This window comes from Notechis scutatus, chromosome 4, assembly GCF_049901735.1.
Source record: "Notechis scutatus isolate UNSWTSFEM ecotype Mainland chromosome 4, rNotScu1.2, whole genome shotgun sequence".
In the NCBI taxonomy this organism is placed as follows: Eukaryota; Metazoa; Chordata; class Lepidosauria; order Squamata; family Elapidae; genus Notechis; species Notechis scutatus.
This window is the reverse complement of record NC_142012.1, coordinates 124833608-124860948: the sequence shown is the minus strand read 5'-3', so window position 1 is coordinate 124860948 and position 27341 is coordinate 124833608. Positions and strand designations below refer to the sequence as shown.

Genomic DNA, 27341 nt, shown 5'->3' with positions numbered 1-27341 from the left:
AGCTTTCTAAGTCAGGAAACACAAAATGATATCGAATTGCTGTTTGGGCATTACATAATGGAGACTAGATTAAGTACTACCTTCTCTTGTATGGAATGTTTAGGAATAATAGGTATAAATATCTGAAATATACAAATTTAGTGTTAAGAGTTTGTGTTTACCAGAACATTTTCCAAAGGTTTTTATAGCTCCTGATAAACACCTTCCTTGGACTAGGTAGTTTTCACTGGGCTACCTAATCAAGCAAAAACAAAAAACAAACAAACCAGGAATGCACACATCAACACACAACTCGCCATGTGGAAAATTAAACTGAAAACTACCATGAATTAAGCCTGTGAGAGGTGTAATGAAAGCAGTTCAGTTCAGAAGGTCAAGTGCCAATATTGGATCTCAAAAACATAAGCTTCATGGTTCAGCTGGAAGCTTGCTAATATGGGGAAATTAGCATCTTGCTCTGAATGATGTATTCAAAATAGAAATAACTACCACTTAACTCATAAGTATATGTGAGCTTAAAAGTTTAAAAAGATTTTGCCAAACAAAAATAAGGTGAGTGCTAATCAAGTACAACTCCACAATGTGTGTTGCCAGCTACATAAATGTGTCACCCATTGTTAGTACAACACAATATATATTTCAAACAAAATGGTTGAATCCATAATTTTATTGCAAGGGAGTTTTATTTGCAAAACCATGAAATTGGAAAAATATGTTTGTCTCGGGAAATAAAATTCTATATAAAATTCAGGAACAAAATATTTGATACAAATATTCATTAAAGGGTCATAGTGAAAACCCTGACTGGTACAACTATTACTGTCCTAGCCTCTTATCCCACAAGGCAGCCAGTAATTAAAGGATATTAGGCATGAAAAATAATGTTTGGAGGATAAAGAGCATTTATTTTGTACCTGGAAAATTTATTAAGATAATTCAATATATTAAGTAAGACATGAACTGATGGAGCACTTTTAAAAATTAAAATAAGTTGCTACAAATTTCTAGAGAAGGAGAAAGAAAAAAAACCCCAATGTTTTTCCCAAAGCAAGAAAAGCATCAGGGAAAAAAGGCATTCAGTTCTGCTACTAGCCAAAAACTTTCCAGTGATTTGGAGTGAACTATGAAAGACTTGATGACACACATCTTCTTTAATGACAGATCAAAAGTTCTTTTTCCTGCACTGCAAGAGATCCTGTAATGCATCTGCATGTGTCCCCTACACAATGCAGTTGAGTGGGGAGGGGGGGAACTAAAGCAGAGAACCCCACTTTCCACACTCCTGAGCACCCATAAAAACTGCATGCCTAGAAAAGGCTCATTTCCTTCCCAGGAAATAACAACAGCCCTAATAAGTACCATGCTCTTCGCTCAGATTCTCAGTTAGTGTTCCTTTGTGGGATGGGAAGGTTCTCATGAAGGTATTTCATGCTCCCTTGCTCGGAAAAGTCAGAAACAATGTGATTGTCCCCACGTAGCAACCACTTAGTTGTCAAGAGCCCCTCAATTCCCACTGGCCCACGGGCATGGATCCGTGATGTGCTGATGCCCACCTCAGCACCTGAGGAAGAAAGATAAAAATAGATTTAAAGAGAAACAGAAAGGGGGGAAATACTCTCTAATGTTACAGGCCATGTTATCCAAATCATGTTTTCCCTCATTTCAAAATCTTGCCAGGATTTACTCATTTCTATCTCTTGGTTTATCAGGTTGTTCTCTCCTTCTTGAAAGAGTTCCTCTTTATTCAGATTACCTGGGTTCCTTTTCTGACACAGCACTAAATGGAAAGCAGTTAAATGTGTTCAGCCAATATCTGGTATATTTCTATTTAAATTGCATCCTCATGCTAAACGCTTACATATTTTCTATGGCTTACTTTATCATTCATGCCATACTTTGGTTGTTACAGGCTGCTGTTGACAATTGCTTCTTGATTATGCACTGATTCCATTACATCTTTCCCACAATACTTCCTGAACAGGGCATTTTAGCAACATCTTACACTGGTTTTAAGTGCTCTGCTCGTTGTATAACCTCCACCTCATCAAGATTTTTCCTGCATTTTGGCTTAAATTGCTCTAATACTAAAATATCCCAAAGCTTTTTAAGGCAGTTTAGCAAATCCCCTTAAAATATCAAATGCCAGAAAGAAAAGTCAATCATACTTGAAATGCAGATAGGTTTAACCTAAAGATAATGTTTTGCATTTAGCTTCAAGCATGCAGAGAGCAAGTAGCACGTTCCCTTACCCAGCCCAAAACGATAGCCATCTGAGAAGCGAGTGCTGGCATTCCAGAACACACAGGCACTATCCAGGTGCTGTAGGAAGAACTCTGCTGTGTTCTCTGAAGACGACAAAAGGGAAAAAAATCATTCTTATTGAATAACTTGTTTTATAATAGTATTATGCTGCTGTGGGAAATTCTAATTTAAGAAAAATCACTTCTTTGGACCTGTTCTATGTGTTGCATCTATTTTTTTTATTAATGTGATGCTAAGATAGTTTGCACTATGCCTGCAACTAAGAAACAGATATTTTGTCATAGATGATTCTGTAGGTTATCTTTTTGAAAATCTAACCTGCAACAAAATGTTCTAACGTTCCTATCTTTGATAAAGGCCAGGCAGCTAGGCCTTCTTTCAGGATTTGTCACTCAAATATCTGTGGCCACACTAAATTCTCATTGGAGATGTCTCTCTCTTCATGTGTCTCTTCTAAAAGTATTAAAAGTACTCAAAGTACCAGCTGCAAGGCCTGCCGATCACTCCCAGTTTGTATATTGTTTCGACCAAGAGGGATTCATCCCAGAAAATGATCATTCTGTCCCAATAGATCAGTGGAAGAAGCATGGAATAATGGGCAACTGAGAGCTCTAGCAACAGAGAGCAGCCTTAGAGAGAAATAATTAAAAACAAGTCACAGGGACGCCTCTTTCAGATATTACTTGTGGAATAAGGATGCCACAACGTATTCCATCTGCGCTTCTCTGGAAACATTAGGAAATGCCAGCCGTATCAAGGAAGGTGACAAGAGCATCTTTCCTTGGGAGCTCTGTTCACAGATGTGAGGCTGGAAATGCTAGTGAGGAAGCAGCTGCAGCCAGTGGCAATGGCAAAGGAGACATGGGGGGCAAATATGCATTGTGGCATTATGATGCAAACTTTGCCCTTGCATACCTCTATATGAGGTTGAGATGGAAGTACAAAAGGACAGAGCTTGTTTTGTGATGTCGATGCAGTTTTTGTCATTTTGTCATGTTTAGGATTTGAAATTGCATCTACAAATGCAAGGGAAGACAGGCATCATGCAGAATTTTACCTTCTTAAACAGGACTTTCAGAAGCAGCCTGTGTGCCAACTACCCTGAATCCTTCACACAGACATGTGCATTTTATTGCACCAGAGGAGTCAATTTTGCCACTAACCATTCTCTGTGATGATTACATCTGTGTGGGAGCTCCCATATTTATGAATGTGCTCAATAGCATCTTGTACACTGTCCACCACTTCAATGCAGCATTCCAGGTCCCCGTATTCTGTGCGAAGTGATTTCACCTCTGAAGGGCTAAATGTAAGATAGGAGGCAAATTTGGGGCCAGCATGTATCTTTACCTGATGAAAGACAAATACACTTTACTATGCATTCTTTGCCTAATCATTTTCTGCACAAAATATTTTGGTTACATAGATGACCCAATGCACACATTGTACAACACAATCACTTGATTGGTGAAGTAAGCCTTAATTGGGTTTGCACATCTTACTAAACTGTAAGTCACGTTACTGAGTGTGTTTTCATACAACCAAATATGATTACATTATTTGTTAAATTTATATTGTGCCTTTTCTCCATGAGCTCGAGGTGGCTTACACGAGAGATTATTTTACCCCCGCAATTGACCTTGTAAGGTAAGTCAGGCTGAGAGGATGATTGGCACAAAGTTATCCAGAGTGAAGTGTGAATCCAGCCAAGATGAGTAGAGTGCTAGGTGTCATGGGTTTGCATGCACAGTACCCAATTCAATCAGTGGCATTTCCAGGTAGAGCCAGAAAAGTCTCTGTCTGAAACTTTAGAGAGCCCTATCAATCAGTGAAGATCAGCCTTCTCTAACCTGGGATCTTGCAGATGCACTTGGACTGCACCTCTCAGAATTCCCAGGCTGCACACATTAATTTGGCTTTGGGCATATTCTTCTCTATGTGTCTCTGGAAAAAAAATCTCTCAGCATTGGGTCATAATGCATAATTCAGTCATAAACTTTTACATAGGAATATAGATGAAGAATTTCTGTCTCATTTGTGAGGCTAGTTCATAGTTGTTTTTTTCAATCAAGCTCTCGGCCTTTGAAATTGTAAATAAAATTCTTTCACTATCCAGCACTATAATCTGGTTCCAAGAATATTACACAATAATCAATCAATTTTCATTGAGGAATTCTGCGTTTCCAAGAACTTGGACTCAGGACTCTCAAAAAGAACCTTATTTTCAAATATTTTTAATTTTTGTCCAATCTAAATAAGATTGCAAAGAATCCCAAAGCTAAGGTGCACTATTAGAAAGCCTGGTTTCAATCAATATGCGCTATCAGGGCAAACAAATACTACTACTAGTTTGCTAAAAACGATATATATACACCTCTTACTCCTGCATTTAGAAATTTCTCAGTGTATGCATTGATAGTGTCATATTTTAGACAGCACCCCGCACTGCACTGAAATTACTGACAGCCAATTTGTTACACTTAACCCCCACTGGAAACCATTTTCACTTGCCTGTTCCACCCGCAACATGTCAATAATCTGATCAAATACAGGAGTTCTCAGCAAATCCCGATGTATTAGCAGTGTCTCCAAAGCATTGCAGGCTGCAGGATATTCACATTTTGAATCTCTCACTGGAGGAAGGAGAGATAATTGGTTTAATTCAGTGTTTAAAGACATGTTTAAAGATGCTGGAAAGCAATCATCCTACAGAGTGGCACTTTCCAGGTGTGTTGGACTACATGTTTGAAGTTATGATGGCCATGGAACGACTACTTTCTGGCCTGTAAAACACCTCCAGATGTTGTAAATGGTGACTCCACTTCCCTACAATCACAGATGTCGTAAATGGTGACGCCACTTCCCTGCAGCCATGTGACTGCATTTGGACAGATCAACTTTACGACTGATGGTGGCATTCTGCAGTCACGTGACAGCAATTCACAATTTTTTTGGCCAATTTCTGGCAAAAAAAATGCCCATTCAAATTAATGGGTGTATTTAACAACTGTGGCCAAAAAAAGAGCAGAAAATTACTTCTGGTCATGTGGGTGCCTCTACATATGATTGCAACAATCTACACCTATAATTCCAGGCCCAGTTACAATTGTAAGTTGAGGACTACCTATATTGCTCCTATGTTTAGGGATTTTGTCAGTTTTACTGTACATTTGGATCACAAGGCTACTCTATAACATCCAAAATATATAGATAAGTAGAGACTTGACTTGACAGTTCACCTACTCCATGCTTACCCTTAAGAAACAAAATCTCTCACCTATTCTAGTAACTTTCTCAACACTGGCTTCCAAGTCCACATAGATATGGCAAATCCCTTCACTGTGCCCCATCACTGGGATTCCTTTGGCTGCCTTTTGGATATCCCGAACCAGCTGAGATGAGCCACGGGGAATGATCAAATCTATTAATTTATCTAATCGGCAAAGATCTTCCACTTCCTCTCTGGTATTCACCTGTAAAAACCAAAACAGTCAAGTCACAAATATTAGTTTATATAAATACAGACAAGTGTGTGCATGCATATATACGTTTATGTTTGGGTATATATGTCTCTATGTGTACATATACATGCACACACATGTATTTAAATATGAATATATATAAATGAATTCTGTAAGATTCATCATAAGGCTAAAAACGAAACAGATTAACAAAAATAGTTTTGTTAGGACCCTATACAAATATATTTAGCTATTTTTAAAATTATTGTATCAGCCATCACTGCTTAAATTCTCCTTTACGAGATATTTTTATTTTACCCTATTTTATGATGTTTTAAATGTATCCTTTGATGAGCATTGTAAATTATTATTGTTAAATTTATATAGCTGCTCAACTCACATATAGGTGACTGAAATCACTTTGAAATTTTGAAAATAAAAGTTGTATATAAACATTGTTTAACAAACTTGTTTGTTAAAATAAGACAGCTCTAGAGAACAGTGTCTGGAATAGCCTGTTCAACCAGTCGCAGATTCTCAAGTGGAAAAGCACAGCCTCAAATGAAGAACATTTTCACAATCCTTTCCTGCTCCAAAACAATTCCTTGCACTGCACAAATCCTTAAGCTGTAATTTTTCGATACAAAATTCCAACAAACTGCAATTAAAAGAACAAAAAATCTGTTTCAGATGCAATAACCTGCAACATAATTTCCAACAAAGAACAACTTTGTTGAAACATTTACGACCAGTAATTCTCACTTCATTTCCTCATCCAAATATTAATTTCCAAGTATCAAGCTTTTTCTTAAAAACAGAAAAATGGCAGTGTTATGTGGCTTGTACTCTTCTTTCAAAAATGCAAGTGATTTTGACATCGATTTGAGGTTTCCTTATCTTATAATAACTTTCCCCACTGGAGTTATCCTAGATTGTGTTCCTAAGCTCTCACCAGTTGCACTGCATCCTTCACCCCGTGAACTGAAAGTGCTTTTTGAGTCAGATGGTGAAGGATTTGATTGCTGTGTAAAGCCTCTTTGCCTCCTTTTAGCAACAAACCATTTCCACTAGCAATAGCCAAAGCAGACACCTGTCAGGAAATGAGAGAGAACAACATAGTAAGAACAGTAAAGGACAGATACACAGTACCATTTTAGTCTATCAAAACAGCCTCTTTCAATCTGGCACCCTTGAGATGTATTGTGCCAAATCTCTAAGAATTCCCAGACACATTTCCTAGTTTTTCTGTAACTGGATAAACACTAAAGATTATGAATCCACTAGGAGAAGATCTGCATCATAAATTAAATATATACTATGCAAGCATATGAGCTTGAGACTGAAATTCTATTTTAAAGAGGCAAAAGAATGATCAGAGAAGTGATTTAAAATATATTTCACAAATGAAAGTACTGTATGTTTCTATTTCACAATAAATAATATTACTACTGATAAAAATGAAACAATACCTGGGGAAGGCAATCAGGACGGGATTCAAAAATCACTAGCAAGACCCCAATAGGCACAGTCACTTGCTCAAGTTCCAAGTCCTTTGCTATTCTTGTCTTTCTAAGGACACGGCCAACGCTGTCTTGTGAGGATGAAGCAATCTGACGCAAACCAATGGCCAAACTGTTCAGCTTGGAGGTTGACAGACTGAGTCTCTTTAACAAAGGCAGAGCCAATCTCCCTGAAATGGAATCAGAAATGAGAGGGCACAGATCAGTTGCAACAGTTAATGGGATCCACAGTAAGGCAACTATGGGAAAGGTAAAATAAACAGCAGGGAAGAAATCTTTCCTATTCCTGAAACAGGAGACCTAGTTATTCATTACAAAGATGTCTTTTTCTTACTTTCAGTGGATAATACAGCGTACAAAAGAACAAAATATAGTCAGGAAGAAAGGACAAGAAGGTGTTAACCACACAGTGCTTAAATGATGCCATAGAATCGTGTATCACTGATAGTGTTCATGTCTGAACTATTACAAGTGACCAATACCAATATGGCAGTGATCACATCTGCAGCCATCAAAACAGCTAATTCCTAATTTATGAAAAGCTCCCCCCCCCCAAAAAAAAATTAGGACTACAAAGTTTCAAAGGAATTTGATCAAATATTTCTGAATGCTTGCAAATTGCTTCATCAATCTTTTCAGGATGTGAAAACAAAAAATAATCAATCTCAAAAATGCCTTATCCTTATGAAAAATCACTCCTATTCCATAAACAATGTTAAGCTTCTGAACCCTTTTTCACAGTACCTTTATTCTCAGCCTCTTCCAAATCCTTTTTGTTAGCCTGAAGAATCTCTTCTCTTTGGTCCGTCAGAAGATCAGCAAGATGATAGATGATCTCAGCTCTCTGTAGTAAGAAGGGGTCATCAGCCATGTCATTACAGGTAGTTTTTGATAACTTACCTTTCTGTAGCTTGAATTTAGTCAAATACAGTTCCATTGGTCATCATTTGTGCAGACCACATCCAATGCTGGAAATGGCCAGCCTCTTGGCCAGTACATAAAATCTGAACTGTTATGTCACCCCACCTGGTTCATGGGCTCAAGTAAAACTTTCTCAGTGCTTTCTGCTTTCTTAGTGAAGAGCAACTGTTGCAAATATCCTGAAAGCATGATTCCTGGGCGCTGCTACTACTTTGCTTCTCCTTAGGTGCAGATACTTTAAGGTGCCATCAACATTGTTCTTCATAAGAGGTGCATAAAAAGGATCCAATGTCAACGTTTTGCAAATGTGTGCCCTCCAGATATATTTCCTATCATTTCCATCCATCAATGACTTGATGAATGGGAATTGCAAATGGTGTTCTCCAACACATCAGAGAGCACTACCAGATTAGGGAAAGCCATGGTACAAGAATATAAGTACCTTTGTATAGAGAAAAATCCACATTAACATTTCTGCAAGATTTATTCTTGTATATGGGTAGTTCTCAACTTGCAAACATTCAGCAACTGAACTTACAACAGCACTGGAAAAAGTGACTTATGACCAGCTCTGCGCTTACAACCAATGCAGCATCCCCATGGTCACATGATTAAAATGTAGGTGTGTGGCAACTGGCATGTTATTTATGACAGATACAGAGTCCCATAGTCACATGATCACCATTTGCAACCTTCTCACCTGACTTACTATAATGGGGGAAGCTGGATCCTCTTAACAACTGTGTGATTTGCTTAACCATTATAGCAAAAAGTAAAACTGGGCACGTCTCACTTAATAACTGCCTTGCTTAAAATGGAAATTCTGGCTCCAACTGTGATCGTAAATTGAGTACTACTGTAGTGCTATTGAGCCACAAACACCTACAGCTATTTGGAAAGTTACAGCGTTTTGTATTACAACTGGAATAAATACCTGCTCAGGTTGCAGTGCTGCCAAACTTCTGCCTCCTGTTCGAGCCATTTCTGCCTGCTGTTCTACTGTTGGTCCTTTTGAAACCAAGCAAAGAACATTATATAGTAAACACTGATCTTTAATTCCACCATGTAGTACAAGGATATAATTTTAAAAATTTAATCATATTTAATACCTATTATAAATTGGAACACGTAAAGACCCAATTATCAAAACAAAACACCCAGCCCTAAACTAACTCTATCTAACGAGGGATCCACAACCAGCCTATCCCAGGACCTGGGTCAACCTGACATTCCTGAATGTCATAAGGGTGAGAGATGTTCACTCTGACCTTTTGTCCTGGCAAACCAATCACATTCAATTCATATGTTGCATATTGTTCTTTAAGTGTCTCACTCTTTCTTTTTTGAGGATCTGATCACTTCTCTCCAATTACGTATTTCTTAACCTCCTCTTTTCCTTAGCAGATTCCTTCTTCATCTATTTATTTTCAAGTTTGATCTTCATTCCTTCTCATTCTATGAGCAAATCACCTCAAGGTACTTCTTTTATACTTTTAACTTACTTTTGTATTCTATTCACATTAGCATCCATTTATTCTTGACCCTCTGACTTATTGTTCTTTTATGCTTACTGTGTATCTACTGTACAATATTCTCCTGTTATGTTACACCTGACATATTGTTCATATAGCAAAGTGGATAATAACAGCCCAATCTGATGCATAGTCATATTTGCTTCTTGTAGCAGCCACCATTCATTAACAGTATATAAAATTCTGGAGTGAACAGAGCTAATATTTACCAGATCTAGTTATACAGCCTCTTCAGGTTTTATCTTATGTCTTTATTTGGCTCCCCAATTATGATTTAATAAGTTTATTAGAAAAGTCTTTTTTTATTAGAAATGTCTTTTTTTCCCTTTTTTGTGCATATTAAATTCAAAATTCTGAAAGTGTCATAATGCTCCCAAATTCATACAAATCGTGCTCACATTCCAAAAGAAACCTTTTTCCCCTGCAAGACACCTATTCATAATACTTTTATTGCTAATAGAACTTCCATGGCTTTATGGCTTTCATGGTCAAAGGAACAAATAGCTTAAAGGCTTAAAATTGCCTTTCCCAACATTTTTGGACTAGAACTTCCAGTCCAGGAGGGAAAATTCTAGGAGTTGTGGTTCAAAGGACCTAGTGGGCACCAGACAAGAGAAGTTTAGCCTGCTGTGTCCTGAAAGTTATATTCTTCTTTCTTTACAGGTGATAGTTATGACAGCCCCAACTTACCTGCAGGTTTTACCTCTGAAAAAAATGTGCCAACTTTTTTCCCCTCCACAATATCTGTGATGACATGGCCAGAGATCTTGGGATGTGTTCCATTAGCAATCACAACTGAAGTTCCTCCTTGAAGAGCCCATAGGGCAGCTTTAACCTGTAAAAAGTAACTTTTTAGATATTCACAGTAACAAACTATTTTAACCTTCTGGCATATGCCAAGGATGCGTCATCCATCTGATTATTTTTCTGTAAGATACAGAAATCAGAAACATATTTATATTTATTTCTATAGAAATACATACATCTACATATAAGGGCAGCTTGTGGTTTTAGTCTCTTTCATGGACAAAAAAACAGAATGCAGAAATAAACTTTCCATTTAAGGAATTAGGAGATTTATGCAAAAGCATCAACAGACGTTCCAAAGTGCTATTTAAACATCAAGCACTATGCAATCTAAAACCATCCTTATCTATTGGACCGGATGGAGTTTGTGCCTACTTCTTAAAAAAGCTATCTGCCATGGCTTCTTAAAAAAGCTAACTGCCATAGCTGAACCTCTAAGCATAATCTTTGAAAAATCTTTCAGGACCAGCTCCTTGCCATATCTATGGTCACTAGCCACAGTCATTCCCATCTTCAAAAAGGGAGACCCCAGCCTAGTTGAAAATTACAGACCAATCTCTTTTTGCTGTGTCACCTGTAAAGTCATGGAATCAATTATTAACCAATCCATTATCCTCCACTTAGAGACAAGCAACCTACTCTCTAACAAACAGTTTGGTTTCAGAAGGAAACTGTCCTGTAACCTGCAACTCTTGCACTGTAAAACATATGGACTACACAACTTGATCAGGGCAAAGCAATAGACACAATTTACATAGACTTCTGTAAAGGCTTTGATTCAGTGGTACACGACAAACTACTCCTAAAACTAAGGTCTTATGGTATCTCTGGACAACTGCATAACTGGATAGAAGCATTCCTATCAAACAGACAACAAATGGTCAAAATTGGGAGTGTCCTATCAAATCCTGTACCTGTCAACAGTGGTGTCCCCCAAGGCAGCATTCTAGGACCAACTCTCTTCATACTCTATATTAATGACCTCTGTGATTATATTAAGAGCAACTTCGTTCTTTTCGCTGACGATGTAAAGCTATTCAACACCACTGACAATGCTGCTACCCTTCAAAAAGAGCTCGACTATGTGTCAGCATGGTTAAACAAATGGCAACTTCAAATCTCAACAAATAAATGCTCTATCTTACATATTGGCAAAAAAAATCAAAAAATAAAATACAAGCTGAACAGTCAAGACCTTGTTGATGACAAAAACTTTGTCAAGGACCTTGGAGTACTCATCTCAAATTATCTAAGTGCTAGAGCCCACTGTAACTACATAGCCAAAAAGGCATTAAGAGTTGTTAACCCTAATCTTACGTAGCTTTTTCTCTGGTAATATTACAATATTAACTAGAGCATACAAAACATTTGCTAGACCAATACTTGAATACAGCTCATCAGTCTGGAACCCGCATTACATATCTGATATTAATACAATTGAGAAAGCCCAGAAATATTTTACGAGAAGAATCGTCCATTCCTCTACTCGTAGCAGAATACCTTATGCCACCAGACTTGAAATTTTAGACCTAGACAACCTAGAACTATGCCACCTTCGGTTCAATCTAAGTATAGTATATAAAATTATATATTGCAATGTCCTACCTATCAATGAATACTTCATCTTCAACCAAAACAATACAAGAGCACAAAATAGATACAAACTAAAGATAAACTACACCAAACTTGATTGCAGGAAATACGACTTCAGCAACAGAGTAGTCAATGTCTGGAATACTCTACCTGACTCTGTGGTTTCTTCCCCAAACCCCAAAATCTTCAACCTTAGACTGTCTACTATTGACCTCACCCCTTTCCTAAGAGGTCTGTAGGGGGCGTGCATAAGCGCACCAAAATGTGCCTACCGTCCCTGTCCTATTGTTTCTTTTTTTTCTTATTCGTATCCATTTCATGTTTTTATATACTTATACCTGTTATCTAATAATTGTTTGACAAAATAAATAAATAAATAAAAATAAATAAAAAATAAATCTTCTCCAGAAAAATAATAAAATGAAACAGACATTTATGAGAAATATAAAGAAAATCTGACCAACCTTGGCCTCCATGCCTCCCATCCCCACTCGAGATTTGGTTCCGAAAGTCACAGACTGTTGGTCTCCAGGATAAAATATATCTATGAGTTTTGCATCATCTGACCCTGGAGGGCTATCAAAAAGTCCTGAAATGGAAGGATAGAAATGAATCTGATGCATCAGATGGAATTAAAGTATCTCTGATTCTTCCCTGGTGGCATTATTAGTTTCAAGTATCCAGTCAACCGCAAGAGTGATAGCAGAACCAAAATAAAGCGCATGAGGCTGCTATCATTCTTGTTTCCTTCTGAGGTTGTGTGATACGGGGCAATTTGAATATTGTATAGTCCAAAACCACCTCCCCCACCCCCTTCCTGAACCAAGACATTGCATAAACATATTATTAATTTGGTTAGGCAATGAAATATTTTGTACCTTCAACATCAGAAAGAACAATTAGCAGATCTGTCTTCATTTCCACAGCTAGCCGTGCTGCTAAACTATCATTGTCCTTCACACTAATTACCTAAAACCCAAATAATAAAAAGGTCAGTAACACTAGCCAAGTGAACCACTATCTGTCTAATTAATTCCTAGCAATGCAAAGCACAGAAGTGGCCCTGAGGGCAATTTGCATTTGCATAGTTAGGAGTCAATCAGCATCATGTCAACAGTCAGTCTGGCAAGTCAACAAAAAGAATAAATTGCTACCTCCATAAGCAGTGAGATAAACATATCAACCCTACTCACTGTATTCCTTCCTACTCTATGCACTAAACCCATGTTAGCATGCATTAAAGCTCAATTAGGGCAACTTTAAAAACGACTTGGAAAGATTGTTCTGGACACCATCTGAGCACAACTCTCTTTGCTATTCATTAAAGTAACCTAACTTTTATTCCAGTTTCTGAAAGGCATCTCATTAGTTGAAAGAATTTATAAAGATAAAGGTTTATACTGTCCAGTCAGTCCAACTCTAGGGTGTGATGCTCATCTTCATTTCTTAGCTGAGGGAACCAGCATTATCCAAAGACACTTCCATGGTCACGTGGCTTGCATTATATGCCAAGGCGCATGTTACCTTCCCATCAAAGTGGTACCTATTTATCTACTACCTATTTGCATGCTTTCCAACTACTAGGTTGGTAGAAGAATGTATAAGTTAATGTAATTCTTAAAACAGCAGCATCTTTTTTACAAGCTCATATGAAAGTCTGAAGATAGGCTTTAAGCCTTTAGCTTTAATGAAGGACTACACAACATGCAAAGCATTTCTGAAAAGCACGCATGGCCATACCAGTAAGCATGTTGGTGTATCTACAAAGAAGCATGTACCAACCACCCACTAAAAGATGTTACCCACGTTTACCCCCTGCAGGTCACTGTTAGGCTCTGGGGGAGGAACCACAGCATCATTGGTATTGATGATAGGAACAATATTCATCCGTAGCAGCTCATGCAAAGTCCCATTTAAATTTCTACGTTTCTGCTCATCATGGAAATCCAGGTTAGTAACCAAGATCTGAAAAAAAGAAAACTATTCTGACAAAAATGATCCTCTACCAGTTTCAGTATGATGTGCAAGATTAGACAGATACTACCAACATTTCCAAATTCTTAACAAGGAACTGTATTTGACTTAGGCCAAAAGCATACAAGCATACAGGAAACTGTCAGGAGTTCAACATTTTACTACAAGAGGGGGAAATTCTGTATTTTTTTCCTTTTTAAATTTAGGGGACTAGTGAAAAAGAGGGTCAAAGGAAATGTCTGAAGAGCCAAGCCTCATCATTGTGCCTGGAGGTTATAAAATATTACAATAATTGCTGCTCAAATAGAGAGTATTCCACCATGTAAGAAGAGTCAACAAGTCCTGAAAGAGGCCAGCATGGCATTCAGGAAGCCATAAAATTTAAAGTGTCTTCCTTCAACAAACGGAAAGTCTGTTTCTAACAAAGTAAATAAAAGCAGAAACTCTTGTCAGAAAAAAATGTAAGGCAACAACAAACATGTCTGTTTCAGATACTGGTACAATAGCAATAGTACTTAGCTTACATATACTCCATAGTGCTTTATAGCACTTTCTGAGTGGTTTACAGAATCAGCCTATTGCCCCCAACAATCTGGGTCCCCATTTTACCAACCTCAGAAGGATGGAAGACTGAGTGAATCTTGAGTCTTGAGAAATAGTCATGAAAGAAAAAGTAACTAGCTATATAGAAGTATACACTTTGTTAAATGAAACTCACTATGTGATTCTGCAAAAGCAAATCCTGACTTAATAACTTTTTATAGTTATTAATAGACATGTGGGGAGAGAGGACTTTCATTAAAATCTCTGTGTATAAACTTAGAAGTCATGAAAATGAGGACTTGTTCTTTTATGATTATCTCAGACATGAAGATAAAGGGAGAAAAGGGGAAGCACATTCAGACTTCCAAGATTCTTTAACTATAACTTTACAATAAAGGAAATCAATTTCATATAATCACAGACAAAGGTTGCTGGTACGTTTATTTTAAAAATTCTTTGCAGGTTTGTTTTAAAGTGCAGTAAATTATTTCTAATTTCTTTCTGCTAGGTTGTTTAAAATTTTTACTGAATTAGAAATTGAAGTATACTGCCTAACAGGTAAATGATTTAGCTGTATGCTTAACTATTAGGTATACATACATACCCACTCGGGACTTCACAAGAGAAAAGAAAAAACGTAAAAACGGAATCTGCCATTCTCAAAAAATGCAACCCTAGGAATTGTCAAATTCTCAAATCTACTAATCTACTAAATCTACTAATCTACTACTATCTACTAATAATTATACATCTAGACTATGGAGAATTTGGCGGCATGTTTTACTTTGGTGTTGAAGGTGCAAGCCTCACCCCTGCAGTTTGTCACAGTGCTATTACTTGAATGAACAGGAGCTCCTAGAACAGGGTACAAAAGTACCCATTGCAAAAATTGGCACTATTAAGTGTTATACCTTGATTCTGGACTCTTGACGAATGTATCTTTTCTTTTATGTACACTGAGAGCATTTGCACCAAGACAAATTCCTTGTGTGTCCAATCACACTTGGCCAATAAAGAAATCTACTAGCAGCCCTCCAGAGCCTTCACAAAATGTATGCAAAGTGTTTTACCTGAGCTGCACAGATGCTATATTGTGTGAACATAGCCTCATACAGTGCCATCAGCCCACTCTGACCAGCAGCAGCACAGGCTCGAGCCTCCAGCACAGGAATGGCCTGCAGAGATCAGAGAACACTTCAGTCAGCTATGGCAGCACCTGTAGCATTTCCAAGAACATTGGCATCTCTCCCCAGTTACTCACCATATCCTTGAGCTGGTTCTGTCCTGAGTGAAGAGCCTGTCTCACACTCTGTGAAAGCAAGATCTCATGACGGAGACGTTGCTTTCCAAACGCCACTGCACCACTGGTGACAATCATCATCTCCCGGCCCTGGTTTTGCAGCATTGACACCTACGGGTCCAAAAGAAGAAGCCTCTGTCTTTTTATGCTGCTTTGGTTTTCAAGCACAACTGCAAACATTCTCCAAAGGAACAAGGTCGCTTATGTTGTCAGCGTTCCAGCAAAACCAAACGCCAATCAAAAACTCTGAGACAATAGTTCCATTTTATTAGAGTTGTCATACTGGCACCTCTGGGAAAACCCGAATCTGAGAATTCTGGGTTTTCCCTCAGTAGTTCAAAAAAACCAAATCCACCCTCTGCACCCATTAGTTCATCACATGGTCCAATCACCATCCGTCCCAACTCGAGACATCCCTTAAACCACTCCTCATCCAGGTGCAGGAAAACCATGACCTTGACCAAAAAGAAGAATGCTATTATGCCTGACTACATATGCTCCATGAAACCCCTCCTCCCAATCTCCCAGGCACAGAAATGTGGCAGCATGGAAGCTTCTGGTGTTAATATGGCTTCCAAAGCTGACATACGTTGCGTAGTATCAGTATATAAAACCATGCAGTGTCCCCACAGCAGTTGGGCTCTGAAAGGATTGAAATAATCCCAAAAGAATGTAATTTATCCATTCATGGGTACCAGAAAAGGTTCGAAGATACCACCTCTCCTACTTAGGACACTCATGAACACTTATTAATGTTCATATTCCTGTGTATTCCTTTAATCAGCAAAGAGAAATAGTTAACATATCAAGGACTAGAACAAGGAGAATACAAGAGGAAGATTCTAAAGCATGGTCTGATCAATTGACTGAAGATGGATTTAATCTATTGTGGAGCATCCTCTTTTATACGCCAACACTACCAACTTTAACTGGTGTATGGATTTAGAATTTAGATCAATCAGCTAGGTATGAAGAACCTTGAGTTACCTGCTCAACGATGGACGCCAATCGGCCCAGGGCTAGGCCACATTCATCACCTCGAGTGACAACAGCACTCCCCAATTTAACCACAATTCTCTTGGCATGCTTTAGCTCGCTGCGATGTGCGAAAGACTTGCCATGGGTGCGACTGAGGGGTACTGTGATAAAAGGTATGTTACTCCAGCCTCGGGCAGACTTATTTCTCAACACCAGGTTTGGAGCCAGTAAGCCTGCAGTTGAAACATAGGAAAAGCATCAGCTGGACTTACCTATCCCAATTCCTCCTCCCTGTCCCAAGTCTGAGATGGAAGCTTCTGTCTATTTCCTGTTTGACTTCAAGTTGACAAAGAAAACATTTGTCAAAGTAACCTCTCAGGCACAAACAGAATATTCATACAGGAAGATAAACATTTCAGGGGTTTCATTATCATTACCCATTTATTATCCATGTATATCAGGACATTATAATAACTTTTTAAAACAAACACTTAAATTAAATAAATACCGGAGATATGTTCAGATGGCTCCATTGCTTGATGCCCTTTCCTTGTGGTTGGTATACAGGTAGTCCTTGACTTACAACCACAATTTAGCCCAAAATTTCCATTGCTAAGCAAGGCATTTGTTAAGTGAGTTTGCTCCATTTTATGACCTTTTTTTGCTACAGTTAAATGAATTGCTGCAGTTGTTCAGTGAATCATGTGGTCTTTAAGTGAACCTGGCTTGCCTCATTGACTCTGCTTATTTCGAAGCCAGCTAGGAAGGTTACAAATGGTGATCACATAACCCTGGGACAGTTCAACTGTCATAAATACTGGCCTCTTGCCAAGCGCCCAAATTCTGATTACACAACCTTGGTCATAAGTCACTTTTTTCAGTGCCATTATAAGTTCAAACAGTCACTAAATGAATGGTTCTAATTTTAGGACCACCTGTATTTATTTTTATAATTTGTATTTTAATCTGGATTTTATATTGCCTGTTTTCATGTTTGTTGCAATTTGATTGATGTATGCTGCCAGAGTAGTGTTTTGTAACATGGGAGGCCATATAAATTTGATTAATAAATAAATTAAATGTTTTTCTCTATTTCAAAAACATGTTTAAATATAAAGCTGCCTCATAAACTGCCTTATCTTAAAAAAATATTAAACAAAAATTTAATAAGCAATGTTTGCTGAATAATCAAGTTGCATCTTCTTTTAATTGCAAAAGCAGGAACTTCAGTAAGAATCTCCATTCCTTCTTATATGTCACTGATCCATTTGTATTTATGAAACCTGAAAATAGACACTGATAAGCAGATAAAGGAGTCAAACTAAAACCTACAGTAATTTTCCGGTTTCGTCAAAGTGTTGAACTTTTCCTCTAGAATAAACTTCAAAGAGGATGCCATACTTGTAATCAATAACATTTCTGCTTTCAGGATCAAAGCTGCCACAGGACACAAGAGGGCAGAGTTGTCCCTGGCTATAAGTGAAAAAATGGTGCTGTTGTTGGCCACCTATAGCGATCTAATTGGGAATTAAGATACCAGGTCTAGAATTCTGCCCAAATGCAACCTATTAACAGGAGAACCACCACTCCCAACCCTCTCATACATACAAGGATGAGATCCAGCCACATCAGACACCTGCCAAAATCGACCTGAGGAACGCAGGGAAGGGAGAAGAACCACTCGGTGCAGCATTGTCAAAATCTTGATGAACCCAAGGACACCTGCAAGGAGAAAAAAGAGGAAAACCGGGATGATTTTGTATGGTACAATTTTCCCATTACATATCAAAGAGAACTTCTACAGCTAATTAGAAAAAAATTCTGGGAAAATGCCACTTTCAAAATAAAGCATGGGTTTCTCCTTGCATAAATTGAAATGGGGAGGAAAGATGAAAATATATAAATACAAGTATCTTCTTTTTGCAGAACAATGAGGAATTCTTTTCAAAATAGATTGGAAAATATTGTTAAGATTAGCTAAATCACTTACTTTAGCTAATGAACAATTACAGACTTTTTGGTGCTTTTATTTATGAGCTGTGGTGTCACAGTGGGTAGAAGCAGTACTGCAGGCTAATCCTGCTGACCACTGGCTGCCAACAGTTTGGCAGTTCGAGTCTCACCAGCACAAGGTTGACTCAACTTTCCGACCTTCCGAAATTGGTAAAATGAGGACCTAGCTTCTTGGGGGCAATATGCTGACTCTGTAAGCTGCTTAGAGAGGGCTGTAAAGCACTTTGAAGCAGTATAAAGTGCTATTGCTATTTCAGGTTTTACACAAAGCACACACCGTTAATATTGGAAAAATACCTTCAGAAATTGAAGATAGCTAAACCATCCTCAAATACACAGATTGAACCAATACTTTCACCAAGCAACCTTTTCTATTTTTATTCGCATAAAATTAAAAGTGAAAGCACCGGAGACATTTTTAGGCACTTATCACTGAAAAAAACCCAAAGCCCCAATAAAAACCAATGTAGACTATTACTAATCAATGTATGTATGCATGTATCAATTTGATATGCATACATCTCCAAAGTTTAAAGTGAAGATATAGGATTACCTAAAAGCACTGCTAATGATAAGGATTTTGTGTTTAACTGTTGCATCTGTTTACTTCTGTGGCAGCTTCTGACTGCTTCCACTTTATTTCTTTTCATATTGTCCCATTCATTCTCCCACCCAAAGTAAAATTAAGCTATACTGGAATTAATTTAAGTGGCTTTCCACTTCATTGCCCTGGAGCATTTTAAGCTACCATTTAAAAAGCCAAAATAATTAACTTTTACATAAATACATATAAAACCAAGTGCTTTGGTTTTATACTATTATAAGACATGTCATATTTTTAAAAATGTTAAATTCAGGGTTGATACAAAAATGACCATATACTACTATATATTATAAACAAGTTTTTCCCTGAAAGATATTTAAAACATGAATTAGCAAGGTGCTCATAGCTGGCTCAACTTCATTTCATCCAAATTTCTTACATGAAATTCCTTGCAGCCAAGCATCACTATTTATTAAGAGCATGAAAGAAGTACATAAAACTTTAGTTTCCTGGCTCTGGTTTGGCAGAATTAATCCAAAACAGAAGTCTTGCAATAGATCCAAGAATTACCTTTGTAACATATTGCTTCTAACATTTAGCATTGTTACCTACTTTTCATAAAGAAAACACAGAATGGAGAGGGAGATTTCTATCAGATGCAGCCGAAAAATGTCAAAAGGCATTTAATTCCTGAAATCCCAACAAAAGCATATTAGCCACCAATCCTAGAGCTGCCGGGATGAGCCACATCAGTTCCACCAGGAAGAGCTGCCAGCAGCTGATGCAACCCGACTCCCAACAATTGAGGCTTTGCCTCTCATACACTAGAGTGTCTGATGAAAAAGTTCCACGTTGCAGCACAAAATCCAACTTAAAGATTGAAATGTCAACAAATGCTATACGGCAGCAGGCACCAGTGCAGACCAGATGTATTACCTACCACTAAGATGCATCTCTCAGCCACTTACTGGAGTCATGGTCTCCTACAAACACCACTCTTCTCAATTTAATAGCTTCCCATTGTCCTCTCTTAATTATTATGCTTGTACAGATCCGAAGAATAAACTGCATGCATACTGTACCAAATAAATGTGTATCATTCCTGTTACTAAATATTAGTAACAAGGAGAGCCCCCAAATTAAACATGTATCGAAGTTTCCAATCTTATAAATTTCCTCAAACAGACACAGTCATCCTGCATGCCTTAATATAAGTGAACCATACATTGTTTAACAAAAACAACTTTAAAAGTTATACAGGTGGGATGCTGTTCTCAAAGGCCCTCATTATCATGTTGGCGAAATTCAAAAGTAAGCCATGGTCTATTTTCTGCCAATTTGGCTTCTTTTTACATGCATTGATCAGTCACTTCTTAGACACAATTTGTTGCTTCTCTTTGGCCACATGCAAATCAAGTGGACAGGAATCAAGTATACAATCAGATCAATCAAACTGTTCAAAACATCTTGTCTGTATCCTTATGCCCCATCAACCAAAGATGACCGCTTTCAGCCAGAGTACATGGTGCCCTGAATGACTCCATAAGATCAGTTCCAAGTATATTGTCAGGGCCAAGTTTGGCTGGAACTACTGTATTAAAAGAAGTCACAGTGACATCCTAAGACTTAGTCTAGTAGAGAAAACTATGAGTATAGGTATGTAGCCTGCAGAAAAAAATGGGTAGCTGGTTGAGATGTATGGTTGCTAGTAAAATACATAATATATTGAACCAAGGCTGTAATCCTACCTCATCAACTTTTTTCTATATGAAAATCATCTCAATGTAGAAAAATTTACATTCTGTAATATCCAAAGCTTGATAAAGAAAAGGACTTATTGCCATAACAATTCTAGGGATGGCCTAAGCAACTACTGTCTCATTTTATGTAGGAAATATCAGTTTTCTTCTTCCTCCCCACTCTTCATCAGAGTATACACAATTTCTTAACCTTCACTGACATGAAAACAAGTTACCATATGTGAAACTACCTCAGTGCAATAAAGCTAAGCAGAAACTAGATGAGTAAATTCTGTACCAAAATCAATCTTCTGGACTATCACTCTTGCTAAGGATTCTAGCTAGCAAGCCATCTGCCACAATGTTTTATTTGATTTTGCCTTCCTTTATTTTCTGACTTTTTAAATATACAGTGCAAATTTCTTGTTACTTCCAGAAAAGCTGGATTTCTCTAAACATGTGGATACTTCTTTTATTTCTCATTCCTATTTTTGCTCCATTTTCCTCAGTGCCAAACTAGCTAAGGTTATTTTTAAGTGGAATATCTGTCCAGGAGAAATGGTATAATGCAAATCACAAATTCATAAGCATCTTTCTTTAATTGATCAATTTTCAAAGACTGTGAGGGTAAAATGTGAAGAAGAAAAAGATAGGAAAATGAAACTTAAATATTCTGGGCTGATCATTTCCTTTCCCTGGAGAATTCAATTGCCTATTAGCAATCTTAGATATCTTTTACTCACTAAAAGCAAGGTGTTAATATAAAATAATTAACTAAAAGTAATTATTTTTTTAAAAACAATGTTGAGTCTTTATTGCCTATAATTTTTTAAATTTTCTTTCTATTCCATTAGATTTGAGAACTTTGCTTTAAAAATTATTTTTATAATTTATAACAAACTTATTTTAGGTATAACTATGCTGTGAAATAAACTGAAAACACAGGCTCCCTGCACTTCCTGTTCTTCAGCAACAATACGTTGGAAATACAGCGTTCAGCTGTTTGGTATTTAGAGATATACAAAGCTCGTCAGTGTGGAGTTAATCACGATTTTAGACACAGCTCATTGGTTAGCAGTATATGTTCTAGTGATTAAGTGAGATATTGTGAGAAGCTGATTGTTGACAGCAAGAGAAGAAATAAAAAATATTTTCTCTGCATCCTGCAAAATAACAAAGAGGACAAAAGAGAGAAGTTTGAAGGCCCAAGAAAGAGCACCTGTACTGGTATGCTCACAAAAGCATCCCTAAAGTCCCACAGAAATGAATTTTGATATACTTTTTTTTTAAAAAAAATTTATTTGGGTTTTCACAAAAACAAAATACAAATAAAACATCTTTTTTGAAAATAGCATGGTCCCAGGTTATCACTTCTTCATACAGACACAAAACTCAATTTCATGCTCATTTTTATATTCTATTCCATATCTTATTACCATTTTATATTTTCTACATACCGTGTTTCTCATATAATAAGGCCGGGTCTTATTTTTTTTTTGAGCCCCGAAAAAATGGCTAGGCCGTCTTTTTGGGGGTGACTTAATTCCCCCTCCCTTGCATCTTCGGGCGGGTGGGCGGCGACGGCTTGGATGTTGACCTCGGCGTTAGTGGAGCACTTCGTATCAGGGTCAACGCAGGCAGCACCATATCCGGGTGTGCCACAAAAGTACTTCCTAACGGCAAGCCCCTCCCCCCACCATTCCCCCCCATTTCGCATGTTTTAATATAGGCCTTAATTTGAGGAGAAGGGCTTAATTTCATTTCATGCCTATAAAACATGCTGGGACTTCCTATTGGGGGAGGCCGTATTGTTGGAGAAACAGGGTAGTTTTTCCCCCTGTTCTAATTTTCTCAACTTTGTTTTGATTATCTCAATTCAAATCATTATATTTATACTTTTGTCTGTCCTGTTACAATTTCACATTATCTTGTCTTATTAAACAAATTTTTTAAACAAATTTACCTGAAAAGTCCACAGAGCCAGACCTGGTGAGTATGGAGACCTGGTGTTTATTAGCAATATTATCTCTACTATAAACATTCTACTTGAAAGATACTTCTTTAATTTTGTATTTGTACACATTCATCTAAATGTAATCAAATTCAGACAATTATTAGTCCCATCTATAGAACGTTTTCTGGACTGTGGAGTCAGATTTTTGTAGTCAATCAATTTATGAAGCATGACTGTCATTGATGACTTGTATCAATTGTATGTGACCTGCGTAGGTTCACAAACACCTTATCCACAAGGAGATTGGCATAAATGAGACAGAATTTGGGACTTCATGCTTTCTTGCGTTGAACAAGTGACACTTATTTAAGTGCAAGGGGGTGTACTGTTCTCAGTAAAGGAAGGGGAAAAAAGGGAAAAGCACAATCCTAGCTTTACTGAATAAAAGATAGTAACCAGGTAAATAAAAAATGGGGCAGGAAACTTGCTTCCACTAAACACAGTCTTACAACATTCAATAATTTATTCAGAGCAGTACAATGGCTGCTTCCAAATGCAACAGCAAACTTTGGTTCATCCATTCAGAAATATAACTACAATCTCCATGCTTCAACTCTTTTGTAAGGAAGAACTAGAACAGGGGTGTCCAACCATGGCAACTTTAAGACTTGTGGACTTCAACTCCCAGAATTCCTCAGCCAGCTTTGCTGGCTGAGGAATTCTGGGACTTGAAGTCCACAAGTCTTAAAGTTGCCAAGGTTAGACACCCCTGAACTAGAAGGTTTGTTCTGATCAATAATAGTTAAACATTATAATCAAATACTGACAAATTGTGGTTCCTATAAATGGCTTCCCAAAAACATATGAAGGTTCAGTCACAATCCCAAACTATGGTTAACTGAATTTGAAAGCAAAAGGATCAAAATCTCTCGTTATAAAGAATAGAATGAAAATGTACAAGTCCCAAACTTACCTAGCTTATGCCCATAATAATCAACAATTTATAAATTCACCCAATTATAGTTCCTCTGCAACACTTGAATGTTTACAGATACTGTTACTACATAGTATTCTATAATGTGCATTCAATTTCCAGTCTCAATATTACAATTACATTGCATTTCTGCTATCTTGTTTTATATCTCAGCCAATGAGAAGTATATAGAAAACTGATAAACTTGTTTTCCTCCTATCCCCAAAATGTCAGTTTCCATTTTGCAAATTTTAGTCCTTCACTGTTACTACACCTTCTTTAAAGATATAAATTATTTTAGTGGAAGACAGCGGTCACAGATTATTTAACCAGAGCAAATAAGTTATAAAAAGTAAAATTGTGTGTAAATTGATAATCATTTCACAAAGATTTTTTCAAAATTTGTTGTACAATATGTTAATTACATACTAAAATGTAATTTCAGGCTAAATTATGTGAAAACCACATATGACAAAATGAAAACATACATAGAATATGTACACTCACCATTTAATATAGAAGACCAAAAGTAATCTGATGTCAAAACAGGACTTACCTGTATGGCATTGGTTTATTTCTCTTCAGAAAAATTCTAGTGCAGGACTTAGCAAGCTATAACAAATCCAACTTGTCCAGTCTGGCAATCTGTGGTAGCTTGTGCCTCACATTTCAGAGGAAAAATACTGCTGCCCCCACCCCACTAATTATGTATGGATCCAATCAAGTAGCATAAAGCAACAGGAAAATTCCAGATCAAAGGCAACAACAACAAGGGAAATAAAATAAGATGTAATTGCTGTCATTTAAAAATAGACTGCATTTATAATAGAGTTCAGGTATGTGTATCTGTCCAGATGGGGCTAAACTTTCAAAATTTATCACCATTAAAATATGATCACTGGGATTGCTGGAAGTAACACTCCATCAACATTTGAAAGACCCACAAATTTTCCATCTCTGGTATAAGATGGAAATATGATTAGTATTCTTCAAAAAATTGTTACATGGCAGTAGTTCATACCTGTACTATTCTCTGTTCAACATCTGCCTGCTGGCTCCAACTGGAAATTCCTTCACTTTGGAACACTAAAACTGATGCATCTGATAAACAACTCTGGTCTAGTTCACCAAACTGTTATGAAATGGAATTTCCTATCTCCCTATTTCTTTTTTGAAGATAATAGCAGAACTTATTCATGAAATATATATTGACTTCTGTTTTAACATGTCCAAGCCTGACGACAGATACAGGAAATAAACTGATATTTTATTTTTATTCAAATATGTACTTATATGAGCTTTAAAACAATCTATACCTCACTTAACTGACTTGCTTAGTAACAGAAATTTTGGGCTCAATTGTGGTTAAAAGTTGAGAACTACCTGTAAACTTTCCAGTATTTGAGGGGCTGCCACAAAGAAGAGGGGGTCAACTTATTCTCAAAAGCACCAGAGGGCAGGACAAGAAACAAACAATGGAAACTAACCAAGAATTGAATCAACCTAGAATTAAGGAGAAACTTCCTAATAATGAGGAAAATTAACCAGTGGAACAGCTTGTCTTCAGAAATTTTAGGTGCTTCATTACTGGAGGATTTTAAGAAGAGACTGGACAGCCACTTGTCTGAAATGGTATAGGGCAGAGGTGGGCAACTATGGCCCCTTTATGACTTGTGGACTTCAACTCCCAAAATTCCTGAGCTAGCATGGCTTGCTCAGGAATTCTGGGAGTTGAAGTCCATAATTCATAAAAGGGCCATAGTTGCCCACCCCTGGTATAGGGTCTCCTGCTTGAGCAGGGGGCTGGACTAGAAGACCTCCAAGGTCCCTTCCAGTTCTATTCTATTCTACATGCCAATTGCTTGAAAGTATGCCAGGTGTCTGGAAATAGGGCAAAGGTAAGCTGGGATCACTGATGGGCAGGAAGCGTTATGGAGATACAGTATATTGAGGCAGGCCATAGCAACATATTTCCATTGAACCATTTGATAATAAGGTGTACCTCCCATTACAATCTGTGAGAAAGCCAACTATGTATTTTTAAACATTCAAGCAAGACCTGCTTCAAAAAGGTTTCCTACTGTAATAGTGTATTAAAGGAAGCAAGTTTGTATAACTGTGCTGCTATAGCACAAGGCAACGAATTATCAATCTGCTCCCATTACTGTACTTAAATCCCATACTCAAGTTGTGAAATCTGGAAATATATATCTTTTTTGCTCAAACAGGCAGCATATGAAATACATGCACCTCCTTTTCCTCCCCTTTCTTAAGCCATAATGTCTTTGCTTTTTTAAATCTACCTATTCACAAGGATCTGATGTCAAAGTTCCTGAAAGTCTAGCATAAACTTTTATCAAGCTAAACAGCCAACTAAGGCGGGATTGTAATAGGATACTACAGCTTTCTCATATTGAAAATGTTGTGATTAACTTTTCTATGAAATTAAAATTGCTTTGTAAAACATTCTTCGACATAAAGTACTGCATGTCGAACGAACTGTTAACATAAACTTATACCATCGTTGTATTATCCTACAAGGACAATGCACATCCTTCAAAGCAACTAACCTTCTTCAATCTGGTGCCCTGATTTTTTTCAGCCTTGCTAAATTATTCAATAGTCAGAAGGGCACTAGATGAAACTTTTACTAAAAAAACTGGTGGGGTGTGTGAATTGCTAGCCATAGTTACTAAAATTCTTGTAAGACATGTTTCAGGCCAGCAAATGAGTCCACTAGTGGAGCTTTCACTCTCTTTAATGTGCTACAGAAGGCTCTTTTGTATTGCATCCCACAGTCACTAACCAAGCTCGTGCCCCATCCACATGCAATTTAGAGGTGGGGAGTACAGTAATCTGTAGTCGTGTTGAGAGTTAATCTCCAAGAATTACCAGGCAGCCGTCGGCCATAGAGACTTGGGAACTCTGGTCTCAAGAGATACGGATGGCCCCGGACTGGGAAAGGGATATTGATGGAAGCATTCAGACCCAGCAAAAAAAAAAACGCGTCTTCCTCCTCGCGAGGAGGCTATGTAGACCCTCGCCCACTCCGAAGCAGAGGCCTAGATCCCAACCCCAGCAGCACCACCGCCCAGCGCAAGAACGGCGCGACGGGACCCCGAGAGCCCCCGGTCGAGTTCAGGCAGCTCTCCCCCGCATCACTTACGAACGTCTGAAGCAGCAGCCGAAGCCACGCGACGCGCCCAGCGAATCCGCCGGACAGCAGT

At 37.7% G+C, this 27341-nt stretch overlaps 2 protein-coding genes across 11 annotated transcripts in view; one reads left to right on the top strand and one right to left on the bottom strand.

Moving 5' to 3' along the window:
- The window catches only part of DNMBP (dynamin binding protein), a 224312-nt gene that overhangs the window by 21896 nt on the left and 175075 nt on the right, over positions 1–27341 (top strand). The window lies entirely within an intron of this gene.
- ALDH18A1 (aldehyde dehydrogenase 18 family member A1) lies at positions 665–27341 on the bottom strand. 10 transcript variants are annotated; one of them, XM_026679241.2, is made up of 18 exons: positions 27007–27341; positions 18500–18613; positions 16901–17124; positions 15875–16024; positions 15684–15788; positions 13903–14061; positions 12975–13065; positions 12561–12685; positions 10387–10531; positions 9099–9172; positions 7988–8087; positions 7193–7413; positions 6676–6813; positions 5540–5735; positions 4774–4895; positions 3426–3612; positions 2250–2345; positions 665–1561 (listed from the first exon to the last, which is right to left on the bottom strand). In XM_026679241.2, the coding sequence occupies exons 2-18, from the start codon at positions 18582–18584 to the stop codon at positions 1380–1382; spliced, it is 2400 nt and encodes a 799-aa protein (XP_026535026.1). In that variant the 5' UTR covers positions 18585–18613; positions 27007–27341; the 3' UTR covers positions 665–1379. The 10 variants fall into 10 exon arrangements, with proteins under 10 accessions (XP_026535026.1, XP_087820893.1, XP_026534942.1 ...); XM_087964767.1 differs by having other exon boundaries at positions 13909–14061; XM_026679157.2 differs by having other exon boundaries at positions 27281–27341.